The 15,718-nt window shown below is 35.8% G+C and overlaps 1 protein-coding gene across 4 annotated transcripts in view; it reads left to right on the top strand.

Annotated features, from left to right (window-relative positions):
- Nucleotides 1-15,241, top strand: part of LOC127853642 (prickle planar cell polarity protein 3-like) — a 128,816-nt gene extending 113,575 nt beyond the window's left edge. For 2 of the 4 annotated variants that reach the window (XM_052388328.1, XM_052388329.1), the window contains 3 exons: nucleotides 7,522-7,637; nucleotides 10,187-10,304; nucleotides 13,549-15,241. In XM_052388328.1, the coding sequence (XP_052244288.1) occupies nucleotides 7,522-7,637; nucleotides 10,187-10,304; nucleotides 13,549-13,779 (465 nt within the window). In that variant the 3' untranslated portion in view covers nucleotides 13,780-15,241. The remainder of the gene's footprint in view (nucleotides 1-7,521; nucleotides 7,638-10,186; nucleotides 10,305-13,548) is intronic. The other 2 variants (XM_052388330.1, XM_052388327.1) reach the window with 2 other exon arrangements.
- The last annotated feature ends 477 nt before the right edge of the window (nucleotides 15,242-15,718 follow it).

Here is a 15,718-nt window from a genome sequence, read left to right as displayed (position 1 = left end):
GACCACTTGTTTTAAGCGACCTTTGTCTTATGCGACCATTTTGAAATCCCACGGAGCTTTTTCGCTATATAATGATATTGTATTAAGCGACTTTTGTCTTACGCGACCAGCGACCGCTGATTTGTGTGTATTTTGATGTCCGAATCTTGTATTAAGCGACCACTAGGAGGTAAAAGTGGTTAATCTATCGATCTTTCAGGGACAAATCCGTGTTAATTGTTTATCTAAGCCGATAAGATGTACTGTTACACCTCTGCTTTGTTTTCACAACCATTATGATTATGCTTTGTCTCGTTGACCGGTTCTGACCGGTATTGTTGTAGACTGCATATTAATTTATTGAGTTGAATAATAGAGGAACGTATTACGCACAGTCTACAGCTTAAATAGTTTACTATGTGGATCGTTAAGAGACAATGCCGATTTTTCTCGAGTATAGATAACAGGTGCAGAAACAATGCACTGTACGCGACAAACATTTCCTGAGAAGTGCGGAAAATAAACTATTAATCGGCAACATCTGTCGAAATCCGTACATTACCAATTTGTAATAATGCTAATTAGTAGATATTTGTAAGCCAATCACATTGTTATTTACTTAATAAATTTTCCAACCAGGTCTGATTGTTTGTTTTCAATTGACGTGTTTTAATTTTTTCAGCTCATTATGTATCATAATCGAGTTAGATTTCCTTAAGCGTACATGCAGAAATTAAAATGTCAAAACAAAAAGTGTTAACGTTGAACAAGAAAATTCGGGTTTTGGAATTGTCAAAGAGTTTAAGTGCACGTAAAATCGCAGACGAGATTGGAGTCGGAAAAACCCAAATTCAGAACATTCTTAAGCGTAAAGCCGAGGTGCTTGAAGACGTGGAAAATAATGTGTCAGGTGAAAAAAAACGCGCAATATAGAAACGGAAAGAGAAATACATGTGATAATATATCATAGCTTTTGGCTTCTGACATTTATTTCTAGTTTTAGCTGTACACATGTATATGTAGACTGTTACACATTTTTAGCAAAATTCTTTTTTCTTAGGAAAAATATTTCCTTGTCTATGTTGTTTTTGCAAATAAATATGTACACACAATTGATTTATAATAAATGATAATTTATAATAAGTGAAAAATAAAACACATTATAAGTAAAATATTGTTTATGTATTGTGTTTATATTCATTTTATTATAAAAGTTAAAATCATTGTGGATAAAAGAGATAATCCTTCATATAGATTAAAATTGAGGGTAAGCATTCTTCCAGAATGGCCTTTTGTATTCAAAGACCGTTTTATTAAGAGACCACTTTTGATTACTCCCTTGAGTGGTCTCTTAATACAAGATTGACTGTACATCTTTGATGTAAAATTTATTGTTTAAACAGCAGTATTGCCATTATATGTTCAAGACTTTGGACTAGGTGACATACATTTAGTCACAAGGATATTTTCCTGTTCCGGATCTTCAGCATAGCTCTGAGAATATTTAAGCTTTGAAGTTCAAACTTCATAGATAGACAGAAGCTTCAGAGATACATAGATAAATAGATCTCATTGAGCTAAAGCACAATGCACAAGAACTGTAACTCTCACATACTGTTGAAGTTGTTGCCCTTTGTAAAGCTTCAAACTTTATTTTTGTCGAGAGCATAATTCTCACACCATCTAATGTACAAGGTTTGCTGTGTGACATGATTGCTCATATTTCAAATAACCCTTTCCCACTTAGAAACGTACTTCGATGCATTTGTATTCCCTTAGAAGTTTAATTAAAGACCTTTCTTACTATATTTAAGTTTTAAATGCTTCATTTCCAACATCATACATGCCATACGTCCCGGATTGTCCGGGACAGTCCTGGAAATGAAGAACTTGTCCCGTTAGGCTTAACTGCACCTCGAATCTGTGCATATCTGCAGCGTCTTCATGAAAATGCCTACCCGAATAGGCAGACTACGCTACGTGTCAAAATCAATCAATTAACAGGGGTCCTGTTATCATATCGATTGTCTCACGTTCGCGGTCAAACCGAAAAGGCGGCATTGTTTAATGTGGTTGTTAATTGACTTTAATCTACTACGTCATTATTTCCCGCTGCGTAAGGGCAAAGGATAGTTGTTCACACATCTGAAGTCCAACATCGCTGAGTAAAAAATTAAAAGCAGTTTATGTTCGCACGTTTAACCGACAAAGAAGTTGAGTAAAAAAGTAAGCATATTAAACGTCATCCTCACTAGGTTTATTATTGTCTTGTTCTAACTGTATTGTTGTATTTTTTATTATATAAATGTTATAAATGAATAAAGGCGTATCAACAACTACGCGTTACACACCGGTCTTAATAACAATAACGCAGTGACGTCACCATCTGTTTAGAACGCTTACACTGAAAACACGTGGCTGGTATCTAGTAACGGAAGTAGTAATGTTTAATTTGACGTTAATAGATCAAGTGTATTTCGGATAGGCTTTCAAACTTTTGCAATTAACGATGCGAAACAAAAGAAACGTACCAAAAATGCATATGTCTCTAAATATCGCTTCATTTTATACATGTCCCGGAAAATCGGCAAAAGTCCCGGACAATTTAACTCAATGTCCCGGAATTGGTCTGAAAAATTATGGCATGTATGTCCGACATTAAGATACTGATGAGCAGAAAATAGCATAAAACCTGAAAACCCTTTACCATTTAGATATGTATTTTCACATATTAGAAAGTTATATTTAATATAAGACCTTTCTTACTAGATTCAAGTTTTTAAGGCTTCATCTCAAAACCTTAAGTGACTGATGAGCAGCAAACAGCATAAAACCTGAACAGACTGCGAGTTACTCACAGGCTGTTCTGGTTTTATGCTGTTTGCACATAGCCAATTTAACTTTGCTTCTTATGGGTAAAGGGAAAAGCTATTGGGCACAATCCTAGCATTTAATTATCCCCCGCCATAGGCGGAGGGATATTGTTTTGGCGTTGTCCGTCCGTCCGTCTTTTCGTCCGTCCGTCCGGAGCAATATCTTGGAAGTGCTTTGGCGGATTTCATTGAAACTTGGTATGAGTATATATATGGATAATAGGATGATGCACGCCAAATGGCATTGTACACCATCTGATAATAACAGAGTTTTGGCATTTTGTATCTTGAAAAAATGCTTTTTGTGTGTCCAGAGCCATATCTTGGAAGTGCTTTGGCGGATTTCATTGAAACTTGGTTTGAGTGTCCAGAAGCATATTGGCGGGGGATATCAATTCAACGAATTTGCTTGTTGATCATGTTTTATCTGCAAAATTGTCTAAATTAAGGGTGTGAAATTACATACAAGTAACAATATTTCACAATTATATTTTATGTTCACTTGCACAGAGCTACAAATTATAATGATACAATGAAAATTACATTTTACAAATACTTTTTTTACCTCAATAAACAAGGCAAATATTTTCCGAAATATATTATTGTATGAGTGTATATGATAAAAGGAGTATTGTGCTCTTCCTTTAATAACACAAGCCACTTGACTGACATAGAGATATATACTCTTGGAACATATGACTTTCATAATGTTGGGCTGTTATTATATTGTCAGAAATGTTTGATGTCCTTTGTTCTATAATCACAGCAAAGATTTTATTCACACACTGTTTTCATCTGGCTTTTGTATTATACCATGTGCATTTATGTTGTTTATGATCTTTCCCTGGCAACTAATTATGACAAATTTGTTTTCTGTGAATGAACAATGCAACTTGTTAACAGAATTGTTATTCTCTGACATCTTTACTGTACTCTTTCAGGCTGATATAGGATGATTTACTATTTTGTTTTGCTATATCTTACATAATTATGTTACTTTTTTGCATATACGAGCTCAAGGTCAGTTAATTAGGTTAATTAACTAAAAGTATTTACGCAGGCTAATAAAATAGTAAAGTGACTGCAGGTTCCGGGCATTGTGTTAGTGCCTGCTCAGCTTTAATAGTAATGTTACTGCTAGGTTGCTATTTAATAGTAATGTTACTGTTAGGTTGCTGTTTTAATAGTGATGTTACTGCTAGGTTGCTATTTATTAGTTATGTTACTGTTAGGTTTCTATTTAATAGTAATCTTACTGTAAGGTTGCTATTTGATTGTAATGTTACTGTTAGGTTGCTATTTGATAGTAATGTTACTGCTAGGTTGCTATTTAATAGTAATGTTACTGTAAGGTTTCTATTTAATAGTAATGTTACTGTAAGGTTGCTATTTGATAGTAATGTTACTGTTAGGTTGCTATTTCATAGTAATGTTACTGATAGGTTGCTATTTAATAGTAATGTTACTGTTAGGTTGCTATTTAATAGTAATGTTACTGTTAGGTTGCTATTTAATAGTAATGTTACTGCTAGGTTGCTATTTAATAGTAATGTTACTGCTAGGTTGCTATTTAATAGTAATGTTACTGTTAGGTTGCTATTTAATAGTAATGTTACTTTTAGGTTGCTATTTTATAGTAATGTTACTGTTAGGTTGCTATTTAATAGTAATGTTACTGTTATGTTGCTATTTAATAGTAATGTTACTGTTAGGTTGCTATTTAATAGTAATGTTACTGTTAGGTTGCTATTTAATAGTAATGTTACTGTTAGGTTGCTATTTAATAGTAATGTTACTGTTAGGTTGCTATTTAATAGTAATGTTACTGTTAGGTTGCTATTTAATAGTAATGTTACTGTTACGGTAGGTTGCTATTTAATAGTAATGTTACTGTTATGTTGCTATTTAATAGTAATGTTACTGCTAGGTTGCTATTTAATAGTAATATTACTGTTAGGTTGCTATTTTATAGTAATGTTACTGTAAGGTTGCTATTTTATAGTAATGTTACTGTTAGGTTGCTATTTAATAGTAATGTTACTGTAAGGTTGCTATCAAATGTAATGTTACTGTTAGGATGCTATTTAATAGTAATGTTACTGCTAGGTTGCTATTTAATAGAAATGTTACTGTTAGGTTGCTATTTAATAGTAATGTTACTGTTAGGTTGCTATTTAATAGTAATGTTACTGTTAGGTTGCTATTTAATAGTAATGTTACTGCTTGATTGCTATTTAATAGTAATGTTACTGTTAGGTTGCTATTTAATAGTAATGTTACTGCTGGGTTGCTATTTAATAGTAATATTACTGTTAGGTTGCTATTTTATAGTAATGTTACTGTAAGGTTGCTATTTAATAGTAATGTTACTGTTAGGTTGCTATTTTATAGTAATGTTACTGTAAGGTTGCTATCAAATGTAATGTTACTGTTAGGTTGCTATTTAATAGAAATGTTACTGTAAGGTTGCTATCAAATGTAATGTTACTGTTAGGATGCTATTTAATAGTAATATTACTGTTAGGTTGCTATTTAATAGTAATGTTACTGTTAGGTTGCTATTTAATAGTAATGTTACTGTAAGGTTGCTATTTAATAGTAATGTTACTGTTAGGTTGCTATTTAATAGTAATGTTATAAGGTTGCGATCAAATGTAATGTTACTGTTAGGTTGCTATTTACTAGTAATGTTACTGTAAGGTTGCTATCAAATTTAATGTTACTGTTAGGTTGCTATTTAATAGTAACATACATGACAGACATCCCGATCTCGGCGGGACAGACCTGCTTTTGGGCTCTTTGTCCCGGCATCCCGATATGAAACGATTTGTCCAAACATTCGTTATAAAACGATGTAAGGTCTATAAGTTCCCAATAATATTCGCTTTTCAAGCTCTTTCTGGCTAAAACTTACCATCGCTAATTCCTGTATTACCCCCAATTTACAACCCACTTCTACTACTCGAGTGCACCAGTGTTGTTTTTGACACCTTATCAGCGATTTATCGGCAACTTATTGATTTAATCAGCATTCACGCCATGGTGTTTTTATGATAGGGGTCGCTAATTGCTATCAAAAGATGTATCGTACAGAAATAAACGCCACCTGCGTTTGTATTTCATGGCCCAATAAAGTCCAACAATACTATTATCCTGTGTATTATACAACCTAAAGTTATAAAACCTGTCAAAACACCGATTTTGTACATCAAACAAATTGAATGCTGACCAATGCACATTGATGTTTCTCACAAATTACCTTTCGTTTTCGACGGATTTTCAGAAAATAGTTTGTACATATTGCATCAATCTAAATTAAGAATTAATTTACGATTGGTTGAATAAGAATAGTGCTCGATGCGCTCACATCATGTCACACGATTTACATATGATCAGGGGGATATCCCTGCACCAATTGGATGTCTAATCGAGGCAAACGGGGACACCCCATATTTCAGTTAATGGAATGTGTTTACTTCCGGAAAATGGAGAACATATGCGTTCACGAAATTCTGAACACACATTCATCGTCAATATTGGGAAGAAATTTAGAGTTTTTGTAAGTAATATACTGACTACTGACTAAAGAAAAGGTGGAATGATTGATCGTTTTAGGTGTCCCGCTTTTTGGTAAAATGTCCCGACAATTTTTTATGGAAAATCCCGATTTGGACCTGAAAAATTCTGGCATGTATGATAGTAATGTTACTGTAAGGTTGCTATCAAATGTAATGTTACTGTTAGGTTGCTTTTTAATAGTAATGTTACTGTAAGGTTGCTTTTTAATAGTAATGTTACTGTAAGGTTGCTATCAAATGTAATGTTACTGTTAGGTTGCTTTTTAATAGTAATGTTACTGTAAGGTTGCTATCAAATGTAATGTTACTGTTAGGTTGCTTTTTAATAGTAATGTTACTGTAAGGTTGCTATCAAATGTAATGTTACTGTTAGGTTGCTATTTCATAGTAATGGTACTGTAAGGTTGCTATCAAATGTAATAAAGGTAACAGTAACAGTTACTGTAAGGTTGCTATTTTATAGTAATGTTACTGTTAGGTTGCTATTAAATGTAATTTTTCAGAAAATGTTACAACTCTTATAGTGTCCTTGTAAAGTTTTTCTGAAGAATTATGCTTTTTATGTAAACTATCGTAATGTTTGTCTGTGATATATAATAACTGTATTACAAGATGCAAGTGCTAAAATGTGCAGTATAAGAAATAGTAGAAATAGTAGAAATAGTAGAAAACTGGATTTTTTCCTAAGAAGAGTCTTCCTTGAAACACAACATACCAATAAAGCGTAAAGTGTTGTTCCTGATTGTTGTTCTTCATATGGGACAACACTTTATGCAAATGCATTAGACCCCGTTTTCCAAGATTAAGGCTTATTTGAGCCTTGTTCTGAGACAACTGGGCATAATGCATGTGCGTAAAGTGTCATCCCAGATTAGCCTGTGCAGTCCGCACAGGCTATTCAGGGACGACACTTTCCGCCTAAACTTGATTTTCAGTAAGGAGGGGCTTCCTTGAAACTAAAAATACCATAAAAGCGGAAAGTGTCGTCCCTGATAAGCCTGTGCGGACTGCACAGGCTAATCTGGGATGACACTTAACGCACATCAATTAAGCCCTGTATTCGCAGAATGCGGCTCATTTTCCTCTTCCAGATTGAAGAGTACATGGAACAGCTTCCAAACCACAAAGTCCCGAAACTGAACTCGCCCGGGGAGAAGTACAGGGACATACAGTTAATATACCAGCTGCCCAAACAGGACCTCTCCAGGTCTGAATACTTTGCTTTAACCCTTTGCTCGATGGGAAATTTGTCGTCTGCTAAAATGACGTCTGCTGAATTTCTAAAATTAGCATTTTCTTTGATTTTTTTCAAAGAATACTATAAGAATAGCAAACAGTTTGGATCCTCATGAGACGCCATGTTCTGTGGCGTCTCATCTGGATCCAAACTGTTTGCAAAGGCCTTCAAAATTAGGTTTACAGCACTGAAAGAGTTAACATAGTTGTTCAGTTGATTTGGTTTAACCTAATTTGTTTTTCACCATATATATTATAATAATTGAATAATAATTTTTGTTCAGTGGCAAGCAAAATTTTGCTCAAAGCATCATTAGAAACCCTGATGTATGTTTATGAATACATTTGAATAAAATGTTCTCTGTAAAGCCATCATTATGTTGCTTTAAGAAGTATTGCCTAATAGCAAGGATTGAACTCACAATCCTGGCATTTACACATTTTACAGTGCGTTTTTTCACCATTTTTGGAATGGGGCTGGGTTCCTTTGAATTGTAAAAATTTGCGGTGTTTTGAATAAAATTGTGAGATTAGTGTTTAGCTGTTTTGCTAAAAAATGCTTCAAATTGAGAATAGAAGTATTTATAGTATTATTTTTACTAAGGTGGAACTTTTATGGCTGGATGGGAGATGAACAAAATGTTGAAATCTAAAAAAAAAAAATTTTTTTTTTTTTGGAAACCTTCAATTGGGAATTTTTAGGTCTCATTTGGGAAAAATACATTCTTTTTATGTCCCCCTTCGAAGAAGAGGGGGTATATTGCTTTGCTCATGTCGGTCGGTCGGTCGGTCCGTCCACCAGGAGGTTTCCGGATGATAACTCAAGAACGCTTGGGGCTAGGTTCATGAAACTTAATAGGTACATTGATCATGACTCGCAGATGACCCCTATTGATTTTGAGGTCACTAGGTCAAAGGTCAAGGTCACAGGTGAAGGTCACAGTTACTGGAAATAGGCATTTTAAGGATTTAGCATGGTTCAAACAAGGGAAACAACTACGTTTATGCATGTTCTTTTTATTACAGCATTTGCCTCCCTTTAATTCATTTAAAATCTCATTTTACAGCAGTGATTCCAAATCTGACCTGTAAATGAGCCCCATATTTACTGCCAGTGCTAGGTTACCTTTTCCCATTTAATCATTCTTAAGTATTGGTATTGTAATGCTGCTGCTACTGCTACTGCTACTGCTACTGCCTTCTGCTACTACCTACTGCTACTTCTACTGCTACTACTACTACTAATACTACTACTACTACTACTACCACTCTACTACTACTACTACTACTACTACTACTACTACTACTACTACTACTACTACTACTACTACTACTACTATACTACTACTACTATACTACTACTACTACTACTACTACTACTACTACTACTACTACTACTACTACTACTACTACTACTCCACCACCACCACCACCACCGCCGCCGCCGCCCCCACCACCACCACCACCACCACCACCACCACCACCACCACCACCACCACCACCACCACCTACACCAAAAACGTATTCACACAATGGCTGCTACTACAACTTCTAGCCCATATAGGGGGGCATGCATGTTTTACAAACAGCCTTGTTTCCATTGGGAATGGGGCCGAATACCGGACCCGATTAAAAAAAAAATCCCTGTTTGGTGACACTACCACCTTGCTGTAAAGGGTATAACTGATAGTGGTAAGAACAGATGATGTGTTGTGATTAGGTATATACCTTTATTATCATGTATGAAACTTGTATAGAACAACATTAATTGATTTGACGTTCCCGTTAAGTCATTTGTAAAACAGCCCAAAAATGTCAGTTATGTATTTGCATCAATTCAAGTTTCATTTAAATTAGTGATCAAAATTTGCAGTGTCACCAAAGACGGAATTTATTACTTACTTACTTCTTTTACTGTATTACTTTATTTCTTACTTTATTACTTATTTTATTACTTGAGAATTAGGTGGTCATGCTGTAGTAGATAAAGATAAAGTGTTCGTCTAGTGATTGGGAGGTCACTGGTTCAAACCCCACTGGTAGCATTCATTTGACCTCCCCTAAAGACACAAAGTACTGGGTATAGTCCCAGGAAACAGAATCAATAGCATTTCAATAAGCCTTAGGCTTTAGATGCAATTGTTCTAAAATTAAAAGGTTTAAACTAGAATAATAAAATGTAAAAGCAAGCATATTATCAAGCCAAGACTCTGAGGGCACCCAGTCCATAATGTACCATTGCATTTCTGTCACTATATGAGTCGCGTTCTGAGAAAATTTGGCATAATGCATGTGCGTAAAGTGTCATCCCAGATTAGCCTGTGCAGTCCGCACAGGCTAATCAAGGAGGACACTTTCCGCCTAAATTGGATTTTTGCTAAGAAGAGACTTCATTTAAACGAAAAATGTCATAAAAGCGGAAAGTGTCGTCCCTGATTAGCCTGCATGTGCAGACGACAATTTACGCACATGCATTATGCCCAGTTTTCTCAGAACGAGACTCATATGTAATGTTTTTAGCGAGTACTGCAAGTCACTTGAGACTTCCATGGAGATGAAGGAGTTTAAAGTGTTCAGAGAGCTACGAGACAGCATCGCCATGGACATGGGGGTCGTGAAACCTGCTCAAAACAACACAGTAAGTATTGCCACAGACCTGCGTGTTATAAAACCTGCTCATAACAACACAGTAAGTATTGCCACAGACTAGTGTGTAATAAAACCTGCTGAATACAACACGGTTAGTATTGACAAAGATCTGTTTTTAGCTCACCTGAGCACAACGTACTCATGGTGAGTTTTTGTGAACGCCTTTTGTCCGCCATGCGTCGTGCGCCATCATTTGCCTTGTGAACACTCCAGAGGCCACATTTATTGTCCAATCTTCATGAAATTTGGTCAGAAGAATGGTCTCAATGATATCGTGGATGAGTTCGAAAATGGTTACGTTTGCTTAAAAAACATGGCTGCCAGGGGGCGGGGCATTTTTCCTTATATTGCTATATATGGCTATAGTAAAATCTTGTGAACACTCTAGAGGCCACATTTATTGTTTGATCTTCATAAAACTTGGTCAGAAGATTCATTCCAATAATATCTTGGACGAGTTCGAAAATGATGCCGGTTGGTTGAAAAACATGGCCGCCAAGGGGCGGGGCATTTTATCATACCTCCGCATTGATATCTGCCTGATATAACGTTGCCTGATTTTTTTTTTATATCATGGTCAACAGGAAGTTCTTATATCAGTCATGTGGGGAGGATGGTCATATTACTCGGAATTAACTATAAAGTAATCATTTTAAGTAAAATGGAATCAGATTTAACAAGACAAACAATTTAATACCAAGATGTAATATATTTTAAACACAAAATGCAACACAAACAGCAAAAAATATTTTTTTACAAATATTAAGCGCGCGTGCTCATGACGTCATTATTAACACGTCAAACGACAAAAGTCATATTCTTTCTCGCTAAAACTGCAGCTTTTTAGCGGTTTTTTATATTATTTCTTTAAAATCGGGGACGTAGAAGTATGATAAACAGAAAAACAGGTTACTGCCTGATCTTTTTTTAATATATCAGGCTCTGCACGAATAAAATAATGGCTTGGCAAGCCTCGCCGTTATGTTATTCTAAGCCTTGCCTGATATATTACAAAAAGATCAGGCAGTAACCTGTTATTCTCTATTTTCCTTATATGGCTATCGTAAAACCTTGTTAACACTCTAGAGGCCACATTTATTTTCCGATCTTCATGAAACGTGGTCAGAAGATTGGTCTCAATGATATCTTGGATGAGTTCGAAAATGGTTACGTTTGCTTGAAAAACATGGCTGCCAAGGGGCGGGGCATTTTTCCTTATATGGTTATAGTAAAATCTTGTGAACACTCTAGAGGCCACATTTATTGTTTGATCTTCATAAAACTTGGTCAGAAGATTCATTCCAATAATATCTTGGACGAGTTCGAAAATGATGCCAGTTGGTTGAAAAACATGGCCGCCAGGGGGCGGGGCATTTTTCCTTAAATGGCTTTAGTAAAACTTTGTTAACACTCTAGAGGCCACATTTATTTTCCGATCTTCATGAAACTTGGTCAGAAGATTTGTCCCAATGATATCTTAAATGAGTTTGAAAATCGTAACCTTTGCTTGAAAAACATGGCTGCCAAAGGGCAGGGCATTTTTCCTTATATGGCTATATATGGCTATAGTAAAATCTTGTTAACACTCTAGAGGCCACATTTATTGTCCAATCTTCATGAAACTTGGTCAGAAGATTCATCCTGATAATATCTTGGACGAGTTTGAAAATGATGCTGGTTGGTTGAAAAACATGGCCACCAGGGGGCGGGGCATTATTCCTTATATGGCTATAGTAAAACCTTGTTAACACTCTAGAGGCCACATTTATTTTCAGATCTTCATGAAACTTGGTCAGAAGATTTGTCCCGATAATATCTTGGATGTGTTCAAAAATGATGCCGGTTGGTTGAAAAACATGGCTGCCAGGGTGCGGGGCAGTTTTCCTTATATGGCTATAGTAAAACCTTAATTGTTAACACTCTAGAGGCCACATTTATTTTCCGATCTTCATGAAACTTGGTCAGAAGATTTGTCCCGATAATATCTTGGATGAGTTCAAAAATGATGCCGGTTGGTTGAAAAACATGGCTGCCAGGGTGCGGGGCAGTTTTCCTTATATGGCTATAGTAAAACCTTAATTGTTAACACTCTAGAGGCCACATTTATTTTCCGATCTTCATGAAACTTGGTCAGAAGATTTGTCCCAATAATATCTTGTTTTCTCAGGTGAGCGACTTTGGGCCTTTCAGGCCCTCTTGTTCATAAAATCTGCTCAAAACAACACTGTAAGTATTGCCACAGACTAGTGTGTAATAAAACCTGCTCAAAACAACACAGTAAGTATTGCCACAGACCTGCTTGTTATAAAACCTGCTCATAACAACACAGTACGTATTGCCACAGACTAGTGTGTAATAAAACCTGCTCAATACAACACAGTTAGTATTGACAAAGATCTGTTTTTCATAAAATCTGCTCAAAACAACACTAAGTATGGCCACAGACTAGTGTGTAATAAAACCTGCTCAAAACAACATAGTAAGTATTGCATTGAACTCACTGTAAAGAAACTGACTGTGAATGAAAAGAGAAGAACAAAATGTCCTCAGTCAGTATCAATTGTGCTAAATCAGACAAAACTGCCCACACATGCTTTTACCATGCCTTACAGGAATTCATGTGATATGAAAATTGTTTACAAAAATATTAAATGTTTACAATCTCTTAATAAAAGAATGTAAGAAGAAGAACATAGAATTGGTTTCTGCAGGGCCTTTGGCTTAATTACATGGAAATGTTCTATTTACATTTCCTGAGTAGAACTAATGCAGTTGTACTTTGATGTGAAAATGATTACAAATGACTGAAACAGTGAAAGGTTACCACAGTAAACATTAGCACAGCAGATTGGATGCATAAAAACATCGTCAAGAAAATCAATTTGTTTGTCAAGGTGTTTTGCTCTGAATGCATGTAATGTTCGTTTTTCAGCAATAAGACATCCTACAACCTTTCAAAGCAATTAAATCGACAAATCAATAGCAGACATGAACACAATTATTTTCAGAAATAACAGTTATTCCAGTGGTTGAATTGAGATTCTTGTAAAAGCAGGGATCATTAATGAAAAGGTTTACAAAAGACCAAGTCATGCAGACAGCCATTTCAGTGCTGTCTAACACAAGACATCTCTAAATTGAATTTTTTCAAGGAAGCATTGAACCAACTATTGAAAGTGAGCAAATTTTTGATGTGTGTATTACATAAGTCGATTTGAAAACCATACTTTCAGAGTTGCAGCAACTGCAGTGGTGAGATCGAAGGCGGGGAGCTAGTGGTTGTCGCCACAAAGCTCAGCGCGGACGTCTGCTACCACCCGGCATGTTTCGTGTGCTGCACGTGCGAGGAGCTACTGGTCGACCTCACGTACTGCCAGCACTCACGCAGGCTATACTGCGAGAGGCACTACGCCGAGCTGATACGCCCGCGTTGTCCCGCCTGTGATGAGGTCCGTGGAGCGTGACATTTTGATATTTCTGTTTGTCTGTTTGTTTGTTCAGATAACAAAAAGTTTCAAGTTATGTTCCTGTGACGAGGTAGGTTGAGCCTTAAATGCGTACATTTATGTCTGTTTATTCAGATTTTTTCCTCTTTTTATCCCCCGCCAAAGGCGGAGGGATAGAGAATTGACATTGTCCGTCCGTCTGTCACAAACTTTTCAGGGCTATATCTCAGGAACTATATAAGATATCAACATGAAACTTCATGGGTTTACATGCATCAATAAAGATAAGTGTCATGCACAAGGAACCATAACCCAATACATTTTAAATTGAGAGTTATTGCCCTATGTTTTTTGTATGTTGTAACATTTCAGGGCTATTTCTCAGATATGATACAAGATTTCAACATGAAACTTCAGGGGTGTGTAGACATCAATGAGAAGAAGTGCCATGAACAAGAACCATAACCCTACAAGTTCTAAAATAAGAGTTATTGTCCTTTGTTGTTTCTATGCCCCTGGTAGGGTGGTATATAGCAATGAATTGTCTGTCAGTCCGTCCGTCTGTCCGAAAACTTTAACATTGGCCATAACTTTTGCAATATTGAAGATAGCAACTTGATATTTGGCATGCATGTGTATCTCATAAAGCTGCACATTTTGAGTCGTGAAAGGTCAAGGTCAAGGTCATCCTTCAAGGTCAAAAGTCAAAAAATACAATCTAAAGGAAGTAATAAGCTTTAAAAGGGAGATAATTTCTAAACCTGCCAAATGATATATTGAAATTTTATTTCAAAGCGGTGCAATAGGGGGCATTGTGTTTCTGACAAACACATCTCTTGTTGTATGATGTATTTTTTTTTTCTACCCTACACATTTGGTGTTGTCCGTCCGTCTTTCCGTCTGTCCGTCCGGCACTTTTGTGTCCGGAGCCATATTTTAGAAGTGCTTTGGCGGATTTCATTGAAACTTGGTATGAGTATATATATAGATAAGAGGATGATGCATGACAAATGGCATTGTACACTGTCTGTTAATAAAGGAGTTATGGCCCTTTGTATCTTGAAAAAATGCTTTTTTGTGTCTGGAGCCATATCTTGGAAGTGCTTTGGCGGATTTCATTGAAACTTGGTATGAGTATATATATTGATAAGAGGATGATGCAGGCTAAATGACATTGTACACCATCGATTAATAACAGAGTTATGGCCCTTTGTATCTTGAAAAATGCTTTTTTTGTGTGTCCGGAGCCATATCTTGGCAGTGCTTTGACAGATTTCATTTAAACTTGGTATGAGTATATATATGGATAAGAGGATGATGCACGTTGGCATTGTCCATCTGTCCAGAAAACTTTTGTGTCCAGAAGTATATTGGTTGGGGATATCAATTCATCAAATTTGCTTGTTTTCTTTAGGATTATAATGCATATCAAGGGATTTGCACCCATCCATAAACACAATTTATTTGGCGCGTAAGATCAATAAATTTGCTTGATTTAATAGAATTATTTTGTTTTATGGAGGTCAGTTTAAATACTCACACTTCTGTTTAATGTTTAGTAGTAGTAATTATGCCAGTGCACTAGTGACGGCAACAAGAGCTCTACAAGAATCAGACATGTTTTGCAAATGACATAAATTTAAATAAGCCGTGCTCTGTGAAAAGGGGGTTTAATGCATGTGTGTACGACACTTTCTGCTTAAATTGGATTTGCTAGGAAGAGACTTTCTTTAAATAAAAATATCATAAAGCGGAAAGTGTCGTCCCTGATTAGCCTGTGCTGACTTTTTAATGCACATGTGATAAACCCCATTTTCACAGAGCATGGCCCTAATAATATGACCAAACTGGTAACCCTATGCATCTCATGTGGTAAATAATTGATCTGTTCATAAGTCTAGCTTTTACACAAAGCCGGTTTAAGCTTGACTATTATATATGAAATATATATAGTGGA

The sequence above is a fragment of the Dreissena polymorpha genome, chromosome 12, assembly GCF_020536995.1.
Source record: "Dreissena polymorpha isolate Duluth1 chromosome 12, UMN_Dpol_1.0, whole genome shotgun sequence".
Lineage (NCBI taxonomy): Eukaryota > Metazoa > Mollusca > Bivalvia > Myida > Dreissenidae > Dreissena > Dreissena polymorpha.
The sequence above is the reverse complement of the archived record's forward strand: the minus strand, read 5'-3'. Positions and strand labels throughout refer to the sequence as shown.